At 38.0% G+C, this 22,013-nt stretch overlaps 1 protein-coding gene across 10 annotated transcripts in view; it reads right to left on the reverse strand.

The window, feature by feature from the left end:
* Positions 1-4,256: 4,256 nt before the first annotated feature.
* Positions 4,257-22,013, reverse strand: part of agrn (agrin) — a 454,482-nt gene continuing 436,725 nt past the window's right edge. For all 10 annotated transcript variants that reach the window (XM_038289893.1, XM_038289889.1, XM_038289895.1 and 7 more), the window contains 3 exons: positions 16,405-16,629; positions 13,393-13,496; positions 4,257-5,812 (listed from right to left, as the gene is read on the reverse strand). In XM_038289893.1, the coding sequence (XP_038145821.1) occupies positions 5,652-5,812; positions 13,393-13,496; positions 16,405-16,629 (490 nt within the window). In that variant the 3' untranslated portion in view covers positions 4,257-5,651. The remainder of the gene's footprint in view (positions 5,813-13,392; positions 13,497-16,404; positions 16,630-22,013) is intronic.

Here is a 22,013-nt window from a genome sequence, read left to right on the forward strand (position 1 = left end):
GAGACACAAATCGGTACCATAGATATATCTATAGAAATATAAATGCAAATTGTAGTCATAACAGTTCTGAATGAAAGTTTTGCAACAATTTGAGCTTAAAGGTCTTCTAATGTATGTTGTTTTCAGCTTTGCAAATCCAGTGGTTAAATTGTTTGTCTGTTCTTTGCATTTTATGCTTCATTTAAACTGGATGGAGAGTATCTGTAAATACACTCAATTGGACTTTGACTTGGCCAGAGATCTGCCACCTGCAGGTCTGGGGCCACATGTGGCTCTCTGGGACCTCCGCAGTGGGTCTTATTTAACAGTGTTGCCATAAAGCAATAATTATTTTATCCAAACTTTCTTTAAAAAAAAAAGAAAAAAAGCTGTAATATAAAACCTATTTATTCACAATTTATTGAAAAAAAGATGGTTTTTACCTTGATGTAAATTGAATATGGGGTCAAATGCCCATCAAATCCTGTTTGTCAGTCCATTTTTCTTATGGAGATTGCCATCTGAAAATCATCAGTCTGAGACCCAGAAGATTGGATTTATTTAGAAATTTGGATAAATTTAATGAAAAAAAAAATTTAAATTCTATCTTGATTACTAAACTATATATTTTTTAAAAATCATTTAACTAAGTTGTAAGGTTACGGGTTCTGCAATATGCTACAATACCCATGCTAAAAGGGTCAGCCAGACCAACCACGCCCCTAAAGACCCCCTTTCAGAGACATAGACAGGTATCTGGTATTGCAGGCTAACAAAGAACCCAAACCCTCCCCATTCCTAAGGGATGGACCCGTTCTTCTGGTTCAATTTGCATGTTTTCTAAGCCAAAACAAGTTTTTGGGCTACTATGTAAAGCTTCAAACTCAACGTTAATTTTGAATTGAAAAGGCTTCCTGCATGGGAAGGGAAAAGTCTTCAGTCATGGAAAGTAAGTCCTGTAGAGTGTTTTTTTTTTTTACTTTTTTGCAATGACTATGACCTGGATGACTGATAATCTTCACCAGCACATGCTAAAATACATTTGGTGGCAACTGCATACAAATATGGTAACATCCTGGTTCGTTCAAACCAATGGAGACCCATTGAATGCTAACCATAAAATACACAGAGAGACTAGACTCAAAGATAAAAAAGATTTTATGTTTCTAAAATGTTGTTTAAGGTGTTTTGTACAGTAGGTCATCTGTTAAATATTGTCCCATTCCCTTCCCATAAAAGATGCATCTCATCTACTTCTATGGGGAGGGAAAGAGAACGGGGCTGAAATAGCTGCTCCGCTAGAGGAGAGTGGGGATGAGGTGGTAGACAGTGATGAAGGAAACAAGGTTGATGTAAACCTGGATGAGAGTAGAAGCTGCTCAGAATCAGTCAGACAGAGAACCAGAGGAAGGATGTAGCAATACTACAGAGTTCATCCTCAGGATTGTGTGCATGGCTGTGTGAATGTGTGCATGTGAGACTAAGTTAGTTTCACTGCCTGAGTAACACAAACACAAAAACAACTAAATGTTTTATAAAGCTTTCCATTTCAGTAAATGGCCTGTATTTATATGGCACTCCTTCAAATGCAGGGGACTTGACCAAAGTGCTTTACATTACATTTCAATAAGCATAAACTGGATCATTTAAATCTTGTAAAAAAAAAAAAAAGAGAGAAATTTATGGTACTGCATATTGTTGCTGTATGGTAACAATTTCCCAACAACCCCTATTAACTATTTTGAAAGATTATTTTTTTTTATTGTTTCTGTTAAGTAATACATCATGAAAAGCTTGTTTTAATTTGTCTAAGTTACATTTAATGCAATAGAGGGCTAATAACTATTAACAGACTGCTGCACCCTAAATGCACCAGGGAGCGTATCACAGATCCTTCCTCCCAGCAGCTCTAAGACTTTATAACCACCACTGCTTTCAACAACCTCAATAAGTTGTTACGTTCATGCTGATTTTTGCAGTTTCTGTCTTAGTCAGTTTAATAACATCCTGCTGTCATTTTGCACATCTCTGATGTTGCTGCTATTCATCTCATATCCACCACTGTAGAAAAGTCCAAAGCTGTTTACTGATTATTAAATACAGAGTATTTATATTGTAAAAAGACTGTAGAGTACAGTGTCTTATATGTTTACTTCCTGTTACTTATTCTGTTATTTTTATACTTTCTAAAAGGATTTTGCATTCTATTCTATTCCAATTATAAATCATGTACAACTTAGCAGGGTTGTTGTTTATTTGCTTTCTTTTCTTGTTGCTTTTTTTTTTTTTTTTTTTTTTTTTTTTTTACAAATATTTCAATAAACGCACCTGTAACAGGTTCTCTTTGTGGTTTGGAAATTGAAACACATTCTTTTTGTTCAATCAATTTTTATTAGGCTAGAAGATAGGTTTAAATTCTCTAAGAGCATGATTTGTATTTTTAAGATAAGTTTTATTCAAATAAAATTACATTTATGACCTTTTTAATGTTAAGCTATAACAATAGAAGCTTTTTTTTTAATTGGCTCTCGGATTTAAGTGAACATTAACTTTAAAGACATTAATAAAATAAGTTTAATATATTAAGAGCAACTGCTTAACAGCTCCAGGCAGGTGCTTTGTAGTCTTGAAACTTTAAATATGGTAAAATATGTTTTTCTCTGATCCTGCTGCAGAAAGGAACCATAACCTGCAGCCCAGTGGGTTGAAGATCTGATCCTGCAGAGAGTTCATGGTGGAGTGTACAGTAGCCTCACCTTTCTAACATTAGGCTTCCTGCACATAAATTAAAACGTTAGGGTCCAATCTGACCAGGGCTCCTTCTTTATCAACTATACATGTATGCGTCTGACAAAGCTGATTTACATAATTTATTTCACACATTTTATTTCTATATTCTACAGAGGCCTGATTTGTGTGAAAGGATACTCCTAGCCTAAGGATAGAGACCTAAGGATCTCTAAAACACCTCCAGAGCCGCCATGGGTCTCTCAGCTGCTTCTTTATGGCTCTTTTTTATTCACTAATTACTTCTACATACTTTTTTTATAAAACATGCTTGAAAAATATAAAATAAAAGCAAGCAGAAGGAAAGATTTGGATCTGGTTGACGTTTTTATTTCATGGTGGTAGGAACACAAGACAAAGGTCATAAAGTTAGTAATGTTCAGGTCATGCCACTCTTACTTGGTGCGCTGCCCGTTGACGAGGTCTGCACAGTCAGACAGCAGTTTACAGAGGTCAGACATGGAGGATAATCAACATTGAGACATAAATAAGGAACAGAAAACGGTACAGAGATTAAGAAAACCATTGCAGAAACCCTCTGGGAAATTTTTTATTATTTTTTTTTTCTTTGTTTGGGGATTATTATTACTAATATTGTTATCATTCTGTAGTACTCATTTACGTCATGGGGACGAGGCTAATACTGGCTATAATAAGGAAAAAACGGAAGATGGGTGATGTCTTTATGACCTGCTCACAACCCAGGTGGCAGGTTTTTAAGGCAATTCAGTTTCCACCAGAGCCATATAGGGAGACTCCCGCTGCAGGGGTCTCTTTCTGATTTTTGGTTTGTTTTTGTTTTCCAATTCCAGCCAATTTGGGTTAAATTCAAAGAGCATATTGCTGAAATAAAACTGAAACTTGGGACACCAGGGAAGGGATTCCCAGAACTGGGATATGTAGAACACAGTAATAGCTTTAGGGCGATACGTCTCCCGATACGTCTCCCACACACAGAAGTATATCTTTTTATGGGTGAAAAGACGAGTCAGACATGGCTCCAGTGTATATTACTTAAAAACAGAAACCTGCACAGATCACACTAGCTAAATTTACACTTTAAAACTGCAGGGCTGTACAAAAACAGGTCGCCTTAAGATTAAAAGGAGAACATAAGCAGGAAGGGGGGAAAGAAAAGAGGTACAAGACCATGTGATAGTCACAAACAGGCATGGTTTTTTTAGTAGGATATTGCCAAGGTTCTCATATCAAAACAAGTGTCTTTAAGTCAGTCAGCTCAGTTTATTGCGTCCGGCTCCACGTTGCAACGCTCCATGCTTTGCTGTTAACTTGAAAATTACTGCAGGACTGAGGAATTTTTTCCCCCCCTCAGTTTTAGCGGCTGTTATGGCTTCAGAACGTACCAGCATCTCCTTCACCATCATCCATCTTATTCTCATTGAACAGACGAAGCTTAATGTCTGCCTCCAGGAATGTTCTTGGATTAAAAAAAAAAGAAAAGAAAAAAAAGAAAGGAATTAAATCCCAAGCAGACTTAGGGGAAGGGTTTATTTTGTGTCTTTAGTCATGAGAGCTGATTATAGTTTTCAGGATATACAGGACATTCCCAGGAGATCTCCTCTTGCTTCCCTCCTTTCTCTCTCTGTCTGTCTGTCCTTTTTTCTTCAGCCTTTGCTTTCAACGCCTCCTTTAGGTCAGACGCGGTAACAACCTCATCGAGTTCCTGCAAAACTAACTTCCAGAACACCCACAAAAAAAAAAACCCAGAACACCAAAGATCAAAATGGCAAAAACGCCTCCTTAAAGCATAATTCCCAATCCTTTACGTTCTGCTAAACTCATCAGCAAATAATAAGAGAAACAAAAAAAAAAAAAAAAAAAGACTCATTTCTCAAATTAGATTATTTTCCTTTCTTTTTAAACAGAATGTAAATAAACAAACCAAAAAAAAAAAAAGGGAAAAACCCAGATTCTAACCAACACTGCAGAAGTGCATGCATTTATAGTGGTGAGCATTAGTTCATCTGCTGATTGTAGAACGGAACGCACAACAGTACATGAAAAGCACAAGTCTCGGAAGAGAACCCATCTTACATATTCACAGTCTTAGGTATTATTTATATATAGTCTATTTTTATAACATTTATGAGTATCTATGATTCATGATTAATAATGTGAGAGTCATTGTGTGGCGCAGAGCTCTCTCCATCACGTCGGGGCTGCGGTGTTAGTCATATTTCAAAACTAAAGGCTCTGATGGGTCGACTGGAAAGCGTCTATTTTCTTTCCTTTCTTTTCTTGAAGCTGTTACATGGGAGTTGATCGAGTGGCTTGACGGTGCACTTAGTCACTGTAGCAGCTTGGCTGATATTTCATTAGGAAAATAGAGTGGATTGAATAATACAGAGGGATCCGGATAGACTCTATGCCAGCTGGACGCCAGTACGGCGCTCCGGCTGAGAAACGGGAATGTATGTCTGTATGATCAGGATGTATGGGCCATGTCTGGGGGGAATGTGGTTGGTTGATATGGCACCAAGACGAGGCAACAATCAGAGATTAGAAGCAAGGTCCACGGCATTCAAGTAATGAGTGATAAAAAAAAAGGTGATGTTTTTCTTAAGGTAACAACAAAATCAATACAAAGTAAATAGCTTTTTTTAAGAAGAACAAAAAAAAAGGACAATACAAAGTGTGATGGAGGAGTGGAGCAGAAGAAAATGGCAAAAAAAAAAATGATTCAAACAAAAATTAAAAACAACGTATTCATTATTTCCCCATATAAAAAGCGATGAAAAGTATACAAAAATAGAAAATAATTACAGCAGGAGACATGGGCGTTACGGGGGGGGTTGGGGGGGAGGGTTTCTTGTTTTGTTTTATGTTTTTATTCTCCGGTCTCGCAGTGCTTTCTGTCTTCCTGGTTATTTGGCAGCGGAACAGTGTAATATTTTCGGGCTGTTTAAGGCGTCCTCCACCAGGTGGACCTCCACGCCGTCCACCACCACGTCCTTGATGCAGCCGACGAAGCCGGTGCTGTAGGCCTTGGGCAGGCGGCGGGCTACGGCCAGCTCCTCCAGACCACCTTAGGAGAGACAGACGGAGGTTAACCCAAACCTACATCCCTTTAATAACACATTACAAAATCCTTCATGGTCTTTATAGATCATATCAATGTGGGGCTTTTAATCCTGATTTTGGTACATTTTCAAATTATAAGTTTGATTTTCATGAAGTTTAACCTCTCTAAGCATCAAAATTATACATAAAGTCCCCATTTTACAATATAACTCAAAAAGGAAGGACATTTTTGTTGGGTTTATCACTTTTGTGAGTTTAGCACCAGAGTTCAGTATGCAGGTCACGCCCATGGAACATCCTCTCTGCCAAAACCACAAAGCCTGTTGTAATATTGACTGATTCACTGTCGATCATTAGATCAGATGACTGAACTTTAAAAAAAAACAATATTGGCCATTTACTCATTTAATGCGGCGGGTTTGCCTAAAACAAAGATATGCTTCTCATGGGTCCTACCAAGACTAATGCTTAAAATAACAAAATGAGTTCCCCCATTTAAGTGAAAATTAACTGGATTTCAAATTCAAAAACATTTTTTTTTTACTAATAATAATTTTTTAATTGGAGAACAATATGCACTTTTTAAAATAAACTTTTACCTATATTATCAAAGAAAAATTGTAGATTCCCTTGTAGACATTGGGAAGCTTCTAAGTTAATTAAAGCTTGATAATTTTGCCCCCTTTGGAATAAAAACATATTTTCAGGTGGGGTTGAGGCTGGAATACCTTAAAATCACAGATTCTAGACCAAAAGCTTCTCTGTTGTCTTTGTTAGCGCTAACGGGACATGAATGACGCTTGTATAGAAACACATCAACCTTCTGGATTGACTATGGAGTTTAATTGCGGCCAAAAACATTGGTTAAAAATTTTTTCTGTTTAAAAAAAAAAAAGTAATCCTGAAAATAAAAACCAAATGTTTTCCTTTTTTTTTCCAGTAAAAGTTTTTTTTTTTTTTTTTTTTTTACTTTATGGCCCCAATTGCTCCATTTAAAAATGTGGCAACTATGCTGAAAGCAGGGATAACTGAGCTAAATCATTTCTGATAAGAATTTTCTTCCACAAATCAACTTGGATTTACAGAAGTTTATCGATGTTCCTAAAATATCTGTGCTTTCTGTTGCTATGTCAGTTATCCAATTAGAAATCTGTTTTCTGTATAAAGATCTAGCACCCCTAGTGGTTAAATATTATACAGGAACGCTTAAGGCCTATATGTAAAATTTTGACACAGGGTATACTGGAGAAAATTCACATGGAAATATACAGTGGGGGAAATAAGTATTTGACCCCTTGCTGATGTTGCAGGTTTGCCCACTTACAAAGAATGCAACAATCTACAATTTAATCATATGTACATTCTAACAGTGGGAGACAGAATCCCAAAGAAAATTCCAGAAATTCACATCATATGAATTTATAAAAAATTGATAACCATCTCATGAGGAAAAACAAGTATATGACCCCCTACCAAACAGCAAGTATTCTGGCTCCTATAATAGGGTGACCATATTTTCATTTGGGAAAACCAGGACACCTTTGAGCGGGGGGGGGGGGGGGGGGGGGGGGGGGGGGGGGGGTTTGATTGAAAGAACAAATGTCTCATCATCGGGATTTGCTCCGTGATCAGAGGAAATGTTACTTGTTACAAGTTGTTTTAATGGTTATTGAGTCAGATATGTGGAGGTAATGTTTGGTTTATCTAAAGGTTTTTATCTGTTACTGATTAAATGGGTTTGGCCTGAATTTAAGGACAGATTCTAATAGATCTGCAGAGTGGGGACTATAAATCTGATAGGATTTTAATTTTTTTATTGTTGTTTTGCACAATATGCTTAACTAAGTATTTTTTGTTGTTGAATATTAGAGATTTTGCAGATACATTTTGTACATACATTGTTTAGATTTACTTGTATATTTTTAACCCTTTTATAGAATAGAATAGAAAATCCCTTTATTGTCCCACAATGGGCAAATTTAAGCAGCAGAAAGATTATTGAAAATGGTCACACAAATGTGGACCTTAGAAAAATGTATAAGAATAACATAATAGGGAAGAGTTAAAATATAAACAATAAAATTCTGTAAAGTGTTTTAACAATATAAAACTGGAGAATAAATAACCAATATGCAGCTATGGACATTTTTACAATAATGGATATTTGAAAATAGCAGCAACATCAGAGATGTGCAGAAAGACAGCAGCAGGTTATTTAACTGACTAAGGTTTCTATCATTACATTTGATTTTATTTGTTCCTGCTCCCGGTGGTTGGAACCTTTACTCCACTCTGGATTCTTGTGAGTGTAGTCTTTGTTCACTTTAACTTTAAAAAAAAAAAAATAAATAAACAAACAGTTTTGAAAACCTCGGTATTCATTCTTTTCCTGCTTTGTGTGTCAACTTTCACGGTTGCTAAGCAACAGAGCATACGGCGGTAAAACCCGCTGAAGGGAGGACCTGTTTGAATTTACAGCCTAAACTCTTCCAGCCTCCTTATTTTCAAGGACTTCGAAGGATCCAGTCTAGGTAGACCGCGTCCTTGGAGGATGCAGCCCAGGTTTTTGAACAGAGCCTCTGATTAAGAACAGGGCTGCCCGCACTGACGCGGCTCAGGGATTACGTCACACGGAGCTTCGTGCGCAGTGAAATCAGGACATTTCCTCACTTTCTAAAAAAAACCCGGGACGCCCGGGACAGGACGTGAAATACGGATATGTCCCGGGAAATACGGACGTTTGGTCACCCTATCCTATAAGCCAGTTAGTCTTTCTTTAAGACACAGCCCCAATGCCAACCGATTATCTACCTCAAATACACCTGCCTCACCTTGTTACCTGTATAAAAGACACCTGTCAACACCCAAACAACCAGCATCCAACATCACCACCATGGGCAAGACCAAAGAGCTTTCTACGGACATCAGGGACAAGATTGTTGATCTGCACAAGGCTGGGATGGGCTAAGAGAATCTGAAAGCAACTAGGAGAGTAAAGATCAACTGTTGGTGCAGTTATCTGGAAATCTAAAATGCACAACACCACCGACAACCTCCCTCGGTCTGGGCCTCCACACAAGATCTCGCCTCGTGGGGTGTCCCTGATCATGCGAACGGTGAGGAATCATCCCAAAACCACAAGGGGGAACTGATGAATCAACTTAAGGCAGCTGGGACCACAGTTACAAAAGAAACGGTTGGTAACACACTACGCCATCGTGGATTGAAATCCCGCAGCACACGCAAGGACCCCCTGCTCAGGAAGAAACATGTACAGGCCTGCATGAAGTTCGCCATTCATCACCTGGACGACTCAGAAGAGGCCTGGAAGAAGGTGATGTGGTCAGATGAGACCAAAATAGAACTTTTTGGCCTCAACTCAACTGTTTGGAGGGCAAAGAACACCGAGTACAACCCAAAGAACACCATCCCCAGCGTCAAGCATGGTGGTGGCAACATCATGCTTTGGGGGAGCTTTTCAGCCAAGGGGATGGGACAACTCCATCGTATTGAGGGGAGGATGGACGGGGCCATGTATGGTGGAATTATGGACCAACATCTCCTTCCCTCAGTGAGAGAGCTGAAGATGGGTCGAGGATGGGTGTTTCAGCACGACAACAACCCTAAGCACACCGCCAATGCAACAAAAGAGTGGCTGAAGAAGAAGCACATCAAGGTTCTGGAGTGGCCTAGCCAGTCTCCAGACCTGAATCCAATTGAAAATCTTTGGAGGGAGCTTAAAATTCGAGTTGCCAGGCGACAACCTCGGAACCTGAATGATTTGGAGGCTGTCTGCAGGGAGGAGTGGGCCAACATCCCTGCCGAAATGTGCACAAACCTTGTCACCAACTATAAAAACCGTTTGACATGTGCTGGCCAATAATGGCTTTTCTACAAAATAATAACATGCTGATTGTCCAGGGGGTCAAATACTTGTTTTTCCTCATCAGAGAGTTATCAATTTTAATAAATTCATATGATGTGAATTTCTAGAATTTACTTTGGGATTGTCTCTCACTGTTAGAATGTACATATGATTAAAATTGTAGATTGTTGCATTCTTTGTAAGTGGGCAAACCTGCAAAATCAGCAAGGGGTCAAATACTTATTTCCCCCACTGTATAGACTAATTTCACAGTCACTGGTTAATTTAACAAAAAGATTGAATATAAAATAAATTCTAAGCCCAGAGGTTATTTCTTCCCTCTTTCAGAGCTTCATCCCCATTTCATCACTGAATCATTAGTAAACTGATCTGGTGTAAAACCGACGCAGCTTTCCTTTCAACATCAGGCAGCGGGACGCGGGATCGCATTTGTGAACAAATTAAACCTGAAAATCCCCTGAAATGTTTGGCTACATAACAGCCGGAGCAACCGCCTGTTTTTTTTAGTCAGCCTTTGATGTTTCACACGAAGACGCCGGCTGATGGACATGACAGGTTGACAGCTTATTTTTCAAATCTCTGAAAAAAAGAGGGTCTGAATACTGGCGAAAGAAACTAAGCTGCAACAAAGGAGAAACATTTTTAAGTCTGGCTCAGAAAAATGAAGGGTGTTGACAGCACATGAAGATAATAACTGCAACTAACCTGCTCATTATTTTTAAACTGCTGACAGCCAATTGAAAAGGAACAAATTATGTAACCCTTAAGTAAATCTGCATGAAAAATACAGTTTTATGCTTTATTTTTGCTTTATTATGAGTGTGAATTGATAAGAAACAAAATTCTCTTAATCCCCAGTTAGCTGCTTGGAGCAGAGATTATGAAATAAGCTAGATGTATTCCAAATAATTTAGTGGATTCCCAGATATTCTCTTGATAGCCTTTAGATGCTGTTTTGGTGCGTGTTGTTGATGCTAGAAACTTGCTTGTTCTCTTAATAACAATGCTAAAAACTCTATGTCATAGGCAGCAAAGCCGAGCTGCCTAGAGGGCGGCCATCATGGGTCAGACCATAGTTCAGACCGCTGCTGTCAGACAGAATAGAAGGTGCCTCATTTTAATCGCATTATAAAGATGAGTCAAAGATAATATTACAATGATCTCTTACATCCTTAAAACAACAAAACACCTTTTAAAATGACCTTTCAGTTAGATTACATATATTTATTCAGATTAAAGATGATTTAAACCAAACTGCATGAAATATAAACTTGCAGAAACATATTTTGCAATTAAATATCAATATTATGAACATAACATTTTATATTAATATATTCTTACATTATATTATATAAATATTATATATTTATATAGTATATTATTATTATTCAGTATTAAGGATTGCTCCTTGATAATGAGTATTATGATCTATAAAAGAAACTTAGCTGTAATGTGATTTACAAAAGAGAGTAAAGTAATTATTTTGTTTTTTTTATGTTAATTTTCATTTATTTCTTATCATTATCAAGACTTTTTTGTCAAATCGTAGTGAATGGTAAATTTATGTTGTGTCTAACTAAATAGCTGTTGTCTTTATAAGTTTCACTAAACCTCTTCAAAACTCTTTTTCAAACTATGTTTCTTTATTATTTATGCAAATATGAACATTTGTTCTTTAATCAGTTAATGTGTTTCTCATTTTATTTGTTAATCCATAGGCGGAATAAAAGTCGGTTATTCTGAGATGAAGCTCTGGAAGTTTGCTAACTGTCGATACAAAATCAATATTATGTAGGAAAACAGACAATCAGATAAATGCGTTGGCCCCATGTAACCCGTGAAACATTCTCTTTTTCAGTCATCCAACTTATTGGGAAATCGGTCGAGAGTTCACCGGATTCGGAGCGTCTAAAGTCATAAGATAGGGTTAGCCTCAATTGACATGAATTGTTTTGACTGCAGCTTGGTCTGACCTAAGATGGCCGCTCTGTCGGCACATCTATGATGATCTATGTCTCTGGCTTCACATCTTCTTCAGGACTTTCTATGAGAAAAAACAACTCTTTAAAGTATCTTCCCCCTATAATCCTCTTTTTTTATTCTATGTAATTTTAATCTTTAAACAAAAAGAAAGAAAAACCAAGCCCTACAGAGTTTGGAGACTTCATATCCTAATTGCTGCGTGAGCTACTTTTCTAAGCCAGCAAATTCAAAGTTGTCATTAGTGCCTTTGCGGCTAAATCAGCATGAAACATCTATATTCAGCATGACTTCAGAGGCTAAGCCTGGCTTTTAAAGTTGTACCTGGCTGCCATTGCACCTCGCTTTTCTTATTCTAATCTCACCTTCTTACAGTCTATCCTTTTCCTTTCTTGTTTTGTTCGATTGTGAGTTCATATCCCTTTCAAGCTCTTTACATCCCCTGTCCCTGCCCCCATTAATCGGATTGGGAGCCCCCGAATCAGAAGTCGACAGGGCTAATTTCATGCAAGTTATAGATGAATTAATGATGAACAGTGAAAAGGGGATTTAAAACGAAGAAGGGCTGGAAATATAAGAGCTGTGTGCGGATTATATATTCGTGCTGCAGGACTCAATCAGCACCTGTTCCACTGTGTTGCCTCCTGTGCCTGGATGCAGGCCTCTACCTGAGTGCACCTCAGCATGAGGAAAGTCACTTAAAATGTTGCTCCGACACGTCTCCACTCAAAGATGCCTCCCTTTTTATGATGCCCAATTTGCATTCTAGTTAAAGTTCGGCTTTATTTAGCCAACCATCCAGCCAGGCTGCAAGCAGATCCAAGTTCAGACCAAACTTGACTCCAATGCGGATCATTATGGAGGATTAAAAGGGACAAAATTAAATAAATAAATGTGTCATGATATAAACTAAATTAAATAGAACAAAAAATAAAGAAATAAATGTACAATTGAGTGATTAAATGTATCATCTAATTATATATCATTAAACAATTAAATATAACATGAAATTGTGAATTTTAAAATGAATAAACAGAATTTGTGATTAAAAAATAAAATCAAATATACCTTTAAAATCATAACATGAAGAAATCAAATGTAATTTTTGTAAAATTAAATGAATTTACTAATGCATTATTATGTATTACTCACAAAAATGTATTTGTTAATGGCGACTATTAAACTTGGTGAGCAGGAGTAGTTCCGCCTCCATATGAATCCTGACATCTGATTGGCTGATATTTAGTAATTTAAAGTCATACCTTAAAAAAAGATTTAAATTATTTAATGCCACATTTACTTATTTCATGCTACATTGTTTAAAAATCATTTATTAAATAAATGGTATATATGATTATTTAATGGCACCTTTAGTGTTACCTTTATCTATTTCAGTTTACATTTCATTATTTGGCAATACATTTGTTTATTTTATTATATATATAAACCCATTTATGCTACATTATTTATTTTATTTTTTCCTCTATAGCCTTCCATAGATAAGCTGGGTTTAGTATTTTTAAATTCTGAACAGCAGAGAAGTTGGAATTATTTAGAAAACTTCTCATTTCTCACTTTAGAACCAGACGGGTCTTTTTTTACAAACAACTTTTTCTCTCTTTTCCCCCCAATGACTTAATTACTGTTATTTATTAAGCAGGGTTAACACAGTCAGGTATTTTCTAGTTGGATGTTGAAATGCGCTCGTGTAAACCTACCTAACCATAAGGCTCCATCTGTGTCCAGCTGCGTTGCTCGTAAGGGAGATGACCCTGTTACCGCCGCCTCGTTTCCAACCTGCAGAGAGCCGTCCCGAAGCGCCCTGAGGAGCAGCAAAAAGATGCAGAGTTAGTCTGAAGAAAGCATCACCTATTAAATAAACCTAAGCAGTAGTTTAGAAGATTCATTCTTATTTTTCCTGGATGTAAATATTAGCAAATGGCAAAAACATTTAAACAAATTAAAGGAAGGAGGTGAGGGGAGAAACACAAACCCCAAGAGAGGAAGGAGACAAGGAATGAAGAAAGGAAAGAAATGACAAAGGACTGAAGAAGGGAATGATGAGAGAAAGGAGGTATGATGGAAGAAAGGAAATCGAGGAAAGAGGGAGGAAGCAGTCAGAAATTAGAAGGAAGGAAGGAAGGAAGGAAGGAAGGAAGGAAGGAAGGAAGGAAGGAAGGAAGGAAGGAAGGAAGGAAGGAAGGAAGGAAGGAAGGAAATTACCAAGGACTGAAGAAGGGAATGATAAAAGAAAGGAGATCAGTCATAAAAACGAAATAAAGAAGGAAGGAAGGAAGGAAGGAAGGAAGGAAGGAAGGAAATGAACAAGGACTGAAGAAGAGAAAGAGGAAAGAAAGGAGGTATGATGGAAAAAAGGAAATGGAGGAAGGTTGGACATGAAGGAAGGAGGGAGTAAGGAATCAGATAAAAGAAGGAAGGAAGGAAGGAAGGAAATTACCAAGGACTGAAGAAGGGAATGATAAAAGAAAGGAGATCAGTCATAAAAACGAAATAAAGAAGGAAGGGAGGAAGGAAGGAAGGAAGGAAGGAAATGACCAAGGACTGAAGAAGAGAAAGAGGAAAGAAAGGAGGTATGATGGAAAAAAGGAAATGGAGGAAGGCTGGACATGAAGGAAGGAGGGAGTAAGGAATCAGATAAAAGAAGGAAGGAAGGAAGGAAGGAAGGAAGGAAGGAAGGAAGGAAGGAAGGAAGGAAGGAAGGAAGGAAGGAAGGAAGGAAGGAAGGAACTAGCCTTTAAACATCTGGACAGTAAATAAAGTGTGGAAATAAAAAGGTTTTTAACTTTCAATTAATTATTTTGCATTTCAATCATCCTGAAATCCAATCCCAGGCTTTTCCAGTCTGTCTGTAGGAACAGCATTTCCTTTAATGTGAAACACCAAATCTATCTCCATCAAATTACTTTGCTTCCAGTAAACTGAACACTCACATAAGTGCATTTGCCAAGCGGCGTTCTAAATGAGCCTAGCAGCTAACAGATGCTGGAAGAGCTTCGCTCATTTCGCGGCCTCCTTGCTGCACACACTTAACAAATCTAAAGTCTATGCAAATTAAAATTCACTAGAGGAACGTCTCCAGCTGAGAGAGAGTCATTAAAAGTGAGGCACAAACACAGAACACAGTGGAACCATGTTAGCTGCATCATTTTGCCTCCCAACATTACGCCATCTTTCAGCATCCTCCGTGTAAAAAAAAAAGAAAAGCCTGGGATGAAATCTGGCAAAATCCCCTTTTTAAAATGGATGCAAGCGGCCTTTTGAGGATTTATTGTTCTCGCCTTAAATGACAAAAACCCATCTAATTATCCACAGAAGGGGTCTGTTTGCGGCGATGTTGAAAACAAATGTTCGCTGGCGATAAAGTGGAGAACATGCAGAAGATGTTAAATGGGTCTTTTTCAATGCTCAGGCTGTTAATTTGTTCCTAATGAACAAATCAATTAACGTGACATCAGAGTGTGACACAAAAGTATTGCATGCTTTCCGTTTTTTCACTTCAAGGAAGATTATCCATCTTTTCTACTCGTCTGTATGGGTCTCGTAATAAGTATTCACTCTATGGATTATGCATGTTTATATAGGCGGATAAAAAAACACTTTATTTCAGTTTAGCTGTGATTCGATCCTAGAGAGCAATCTCAGCCGGGCTGCCACCATCAACAACTTAGATTATAGATATAGAGTTGGGCCTGTTTCTCAGGGCTTAGTCCTGTTTCTCTCCTAAACATAGTTATGGGCTCAGTTTTTACTCTAAATATATATACCCTCCTTCATCACTTTAACATAAAAACTGAATCATAGTTCATCAGCTGTTTCTTTCTCTAATAGTTCCCCTTGTGGAGCAAGTTTACTCTCACCTTTTTTAGCATAGAAAGTATTTATAGATCAGTGCATGTATGCATGTCTGCTTGTGTCACCTTGAACTCCAGTCGGCCTCAGAGGGCCACTCACACTGATTCTGGTTCTGCTATCGGGATCTTCTTATTAAAAAGGAGTTTTTCCTCTCCACTGTCACTGCATGCATGCGCGGTGTGAGGGATTGCTGTAGAATAAACGGCAAACTGCAAGCGAATATGTCCTCAGCTAGGTTTCCATAGATAGAAAACGTTTAACTAATCTGACTGGATTATCTGATTGAGCGTCTCTTTAAAGTGCCTTCACATGACATGATGTGAATTGTCACCATATAAATAAACTGATTTAAATGTTAATTTAAGGTTCTGAAAACTATATACTATATCATTTAAAGTGTATTTACATGAAATACTTGGTCAATCACATAAAATCTGAAAAAAACACATTAAAGTTTGCAGCTGCAATGACGTAAAGGAATAAATAAGTGGCTATGTGTAGATTATATTTTTCATAATGATTTCCTGTCTACAGTTTTCAGAATGCACCACTATATTGGGCTGTAACATCATGTTCCTCTTTTTTATTCTTTATTACCTTGTCTAAGCTGCATCATCCCTACCAGCGCTATTTGTTGCATAATGCTCTGAACTATGTGGACCGGCCATGAAAATAACCTTAATCTGAAACTAATCACAACCATCAAACCAGAGCTAAGCCGAGGATTCATGGGAGATATCACCTGGTGTGCAGCAACGCAAAGACAATATGGATTATGTCTAATCCTTCTTTAACTGGAAGAAAAAAAATAAAATAAAGCTTTTGCTGTTGATCCTCATCATCTCCTTTCTTCTTACCTGCTGGCTTTGATGCGTATCCAGCGGTTGGTGTCGACACGCACAGAAGAGTGCAGCACCACGGGCTTAGATCCCAGGTCGTACGTCATCTGGACGTGCCCATCCACGATGGCCAGCGCGATGTAGTCGGAACGCTCCACACCCTTCCCGCTCCAGAGCAGTAAGCCCTGAGTGGCCTCGGTGCGGATGCTCAGCTCGAATTTGTTCACCAGCAGAGCCTTTTCACTAGGAGAACATAAATACACCAGCTTTTAGTTTTAGTCTCCATAATCTCTGGCATATTTCAGAGTCCTACACGACAAACAAGGCAAAAAATGTCTACAAATAAATTCATCTTTTATTGTAGTAGCATGATCCAACAAGACAAACCTACCTTTAACATTAGTGCAATTATTAACTAGGAGAAAATGTATCCATAGATACAACAAAGAAATCACAAAAGCTGCAAGAGAACTTCTTTTGTCCCACATTGATGCAAATTTTAAAAAAGTACTACTCCACGCCATTTTTTTTAACTAGCTTATCTGATTCAAACATCAGCCGTGCTGCTTGCTGCACCATCACACTGATGTGTTCCTATGCATTTCTCCCATTCAGAGCCACAACCTGCTTTAGTCAATCCCTGATGAGCTTAATATACTTAATTAACTTAGTATTTAACTTGTTCATGCTTGATATACAGATTTCCTCTGAGTGTTGACCCAAGTTAAAGGAACAGTAGAAATAAGTTCTTTAATAGTGAGCTTTGGAGGATTTTTTTCCTATTCCTGTGTGGTTCTAGGAAAAATAAAATCGAAACAGAAAATGGGGGGTTACTAATCTGGAGTTCCTAGAAAGTCGGATCAAATTTAACACATAAAAAAAAGAGATTATTATAGATTCTTTGGAGCATTTTCCCTTTGGATAAACTTTACATGCACAAGTGCACTTTCACAAACATCTCCAGGTGCTTGGCTCCAGATACTTAGAGGTTCACCTCCATACAGAAAGCCCATATTCTTATCTTCAGCTATCACAGTGTACATTTCAGATTAAATAATACTACTTATACTTCAGTGATAGTACCAAGGTGCTACTTTATTGTATCTCTTATTCTTTATCCGTTGCTTGTGCTTTTCTTTTTACATCTCTTTGCAGGTGATGAAGCAGACTGAAGACATTTTATCATTGTCTCTCTTTTATCTCCTCTTTCTTTCATATTTTCTCCTTTTTTTCTGTTTTTCCTTTCCTGTTCTACTTGTATTGCATTGTCCATATAATCTTTAAAACTCCCCGTATAATTATAATAAAGCTATTTATATGCATAAATCAAGTGGAGCACTATGGCGATAGCCGTACTGCTCCACCTGTGAAAGCAAAATCTGTTGGGCTCTTTTTTTGGTATAAAGACAATTATTGTTATTGCCACATTGCCAAAAAAATTGATTATTATGTGTTCTTATAATCATGCAATCTGGGATTTTGTTAAAATCAATTATGCCTTCAAACAGAATCAATGCAGTGAAACTAGAGGTGGGATTTTAAAACATTATACATCCATGATAAAAGATTTATTTGGAGGATTTATTATACACATCATTTAAAAGCTGTGCAAATAAATAAGTCAGTATCTGCAGTAAATGAAGCAGCAGGGTTTGTGTTGCACAATATTTTAAAGTTTTTACTGCAAAAAAAGAAAAAAAGTTTGGTCTTTCAGCATAAGCTGAAGAGCTTCTTGGTCGTTTCAAGGGAATATCAGGATTCAGACCGAGTTTTGAAGCAGCAGGGGGCTGTTTTGCTGTTAGCTTTAGCATACTACTGAGCCTTAAACTAGCTGCACTGCTTGGGTGTTGTTTAGGCAGCTGTTAGATCTCCCGCCTCTTCACTGCTGCAGCATCAGCGGTGATTTGGATGCAGAGACAAGCAGGCTTCCATCTATCCTTAAGAGGTTTGTGTGCCACTGTCACAGCTTTAAGGGAGGAAACCGAAGCACTTTGTGGATGAATATGTGCACTCCAACGCCATCCCTGCATACAGATACACTTACTGAGGTTCCCTGAGAGAAACGCAGCCAACATACACACAGTCCTAATGTAAACAGACAGTTTCTGTGCAACTGTTTGCTCATCTGCAACTGAGTCTGCTATTTTCAAAGGCAGAAAGACAAAGAGAGGGTGAGGACATTTATATGGCAAAAAGGAACCAAAGATGGCACAGAGATTGCACAAGATACACGACAAGACAAAGTAATCAGCACAGAGAACAGGGAAGCATACGGGGGGGGGGGGCACACAACACAGGGTGGGAGGGAAGCATCACACCTCTGCTAAACCAGGACATATTTTACCATTAAATAAAAAAAAAACATATTTCACAGCCAAGTCCACCTCAGCAGATATACACAATAGAAAAGTCAAGAATTAAGTTTTTTTCTTTTTCAAAAACTCACTCTGCTTAAACCGCACCCCCCCTACATATTTACCTAAAGCTGCTGAGGTAAACAAGAAAGTGTGATTTAAGGGCATCAGTTTTTTTTTCTCTCAAGGGGAGAGAAAAAAAAAAACAAAACAAAAAAAAAACGTGAATAAACAAAAATGAAGCCTCTGTGAACCCCACTCCTGGCAAACCCTCAAAGAGTTTACAAGGCCCAATAAATCTCGCCGAAGCAGCTTGTCAGTGATAAGGTCAAGGTTATTAAAAGTGCAGAACATATCATGAATAAAACAAGGCTGGCACACGGCGCTCTGAATCTCATATACAACCACTGCGCACTTCATAGATTTCTGGAGTGATGGTGTTACTTTCTGGAAATGGAAGGGCATTATCTATTCCTTACAGGTCCTTAGAGGGCATTTCAGGTTGCGGACCGTTTGTCTCCCACTAGGTGGCAGTGGTGCTCAGAATAAAGCAATGGCTGGAGACGGGGCAGCTGAGCTGGTGTATTTCTGTTTCACAGTGCAGGTTAGAAGTTTAGATACATTTAAAACAGGCATGAATGTCCCGTTAATGTTGGTCAAATCAGGCAGAATTAGAGCTGCTCTTTTTTTTTGTTTTTCAGGCTGGAGCGATTATAAAAAATCTAATTTCAATTTATCTAAAACAAAAAACAAAATAGCTGAATTTGACCTGAGGTTCAAATTCAATATAGGTGTTTCAGAGCAACCTGTTGCAATCCTTTTAGGATATAAACCTCTTTTTTTCTACCATATATGTTAAAGTTAATTTCAATTTTTTTATTTTTTTTTTATTATTGCATTGGACAGACTTGCTTTCCACTGTGTGGAAACTAAAGATTACTCAAGGTCAACAGATAACTGCAGCATGGCGAGGTTTATGATGAAGACATAATGTGAAGATGACACATTTATAATGAGGCTTTAAACACTTTATGAACTGTTGGTGGTGGCAGCATCATGCTGAGGGTCTGTTTTGCAGTTAATGGTACAGTAGTTGGTGAATTTCAATACAAACATTGAGCAAAAATGATGCAGAAGCTTCAGGATTGGCTAACAAACTTTGGTTCCTTTGCTAAAAGCTAAACAAACCAGAGCTAATCCACTGGCTAGATGTATTTATTTGAGCCTGTATGTTTCCATGTTTAATATTTATTTAGTTGCATGCTCTATAGCAACAGCTTTGTTTCAGAAATACTGATTAAAGACCAACTTTATCTGGCTTCCATGTCCATTGTAACGGTACATTAATATATTGTATTTTATTACTTTTACACTGAGGAGGATTTAGGCCTGCTTGAGGTCAAGGAGCGGTTGTCTGGAGAAAAGTTAAAGGTACGAGCAGCAGAAAAAAAAGTGCGACACAACAAATGGGGGCAAAAATAACATATCTTATTCTTCAGAGATTATTATGTGTTTTTATAATGATGCAATCTGGGATTTTATTAGAATCAATTATGTTTTCGATCAATGCAGTGAAACTAGAGGTGGGAGTTTTAAACAGTATACATCCACGATACAAGATTTATTTGGAGGATTTATACACATCATTTACAAGCTGTGCAAATAAAGAAGTCTGTATCTGCAGTAAATGAAGCAGCATATTAGGGTTTGTGTTGCACAATATTTTAAAGTTTTTACTGCAAAAAAAAGAAAAACATTTTAGTCTTTCTTTTGGTTTTTTTAGCATAATCCTAATTTAAAAAATGATGCAGAAGCTTCAGGAATCGCAAGAAAAACGTTTGCTTTCTTTGCCAAACGCTTTTTAACCAGAGCTAATCCACTCGTTGGATGTATTTATTTGAGCCTGTTTGTATCCATGTTTAAATATTTATTTAGTTTCATGCTCTATAACAACAGCCTTGTTTCAAAAATATCGATCAAAGCCCAACTTTATCTGGCTTCCATGCCTAATGTAACGGTACATTAATATAATGATCTATAACATCTATAACATATAGATCTTTGTATTTATTTACTTTTACACTGCGGAGGATTTAGGCCTGCTTGAGGTCAAGGAGGGGTTGTCTGGAGGAAAGTTAAAGGTACAAACGGCAGAAACAAAAGTGCGAAACAACAAATGGGGGCAAAGTTCAAAAGCTTTTGAGAAACTCACCTCTGGTCAGATGGATTCTCCAGAGACTCAGGACTTAAGGGATCAGGGGGAGAGAGTCAGAGGCATGCAGAGTAAGCGCAAACAAGGACAAGGAAGAAGGGAAGGAAGGAAGGGAAGGGAGGGAGAGCGCTGTGAGCCCTCTTGGTAGCTCACAGTGCTCTCCCTCAGAGACCTGGAGTTGCAAAAAGCATAGCTTATCTGCTCCACTATAGCATCGACCACATCAAGAGTCGATAGCAAGTGTTGTGGGATCACAGGAAGTGTGCATCTTAACCCTGATAACACCATAACCATGAAAGAGAGGTTCTTGAGAAAAAAAGAACCTCTCCATCCTCAGATCAGGATGGATGCTGTGAAAATATCCTGGGATCAACCTCCTTTTTTTTTTTTTTTGGAAGGTGAGCATTAAGATAAAGTACATTCACCATCACCGTCCACGCCGGTACACATCTCGCTTTAAGTCAGCATCCAATTATTGAGCAGCTCCTCTTATATTTATGGCGCTGCACGCCACGGTGCCGCCGCAATTACCTTCTGTCGAGAGATGAAAGCAGTGGGCGAGAAAAATTGGGCGACTGTCGAAAAAACGGGGTCAAGCATGGTATCAGATGAGAGTCACGGCCAGATGTCATTTGTCACTGAAATAACGGCGCTGGAGCGAATCGACTTGAAGAAGGGACAGAAATGGCCCCTCAAGGTGGGAGTTTGACACTTTGGCCTTTTTTACTCTCTACTTAATGGCCTCTGAAAAACAGGTAGTTATTATCTTTATAAAATCAAATCATGGCCAGTTGATTGGTGCTACAACAAGGCTGTGATTCGCCTTGATCCACGCCCATTGTGGTCGCTCTTAGTGACTGTGACATCTATTAAACTTTTGACAGTCTGGCTCCAAGGACTACTGTCCCTCCCGCTAAGTGAGATTGATGCCTATGGGTACCCACTGTGGAGAGCTCTCAATTGGAGGTCTAATCTACAAAGGGGAGATAAATCTGTGATTAACATGTCACAGCCATTCAGAACTGCCGGCTCTGTAATTATTCAAAATTACAGTCAGAGAT

The sequence above is a fragment of the Cyprinodon tularosa genome, unplaced genomic scaffold, assembly GCF_016077235.1.
Source record: "Cyprinodon tularosa strain WSP-4 unplaced genomic scaffold, ASM1607723v1 ctg273, whole genome shotgun sequence".
NCBI lineage: Eukaryota > Metazoa > Chordata > Actinopteri > Cyprinodontiformes > Cyprinodontidae > Cyprinodon > Cyprinodon tularosa.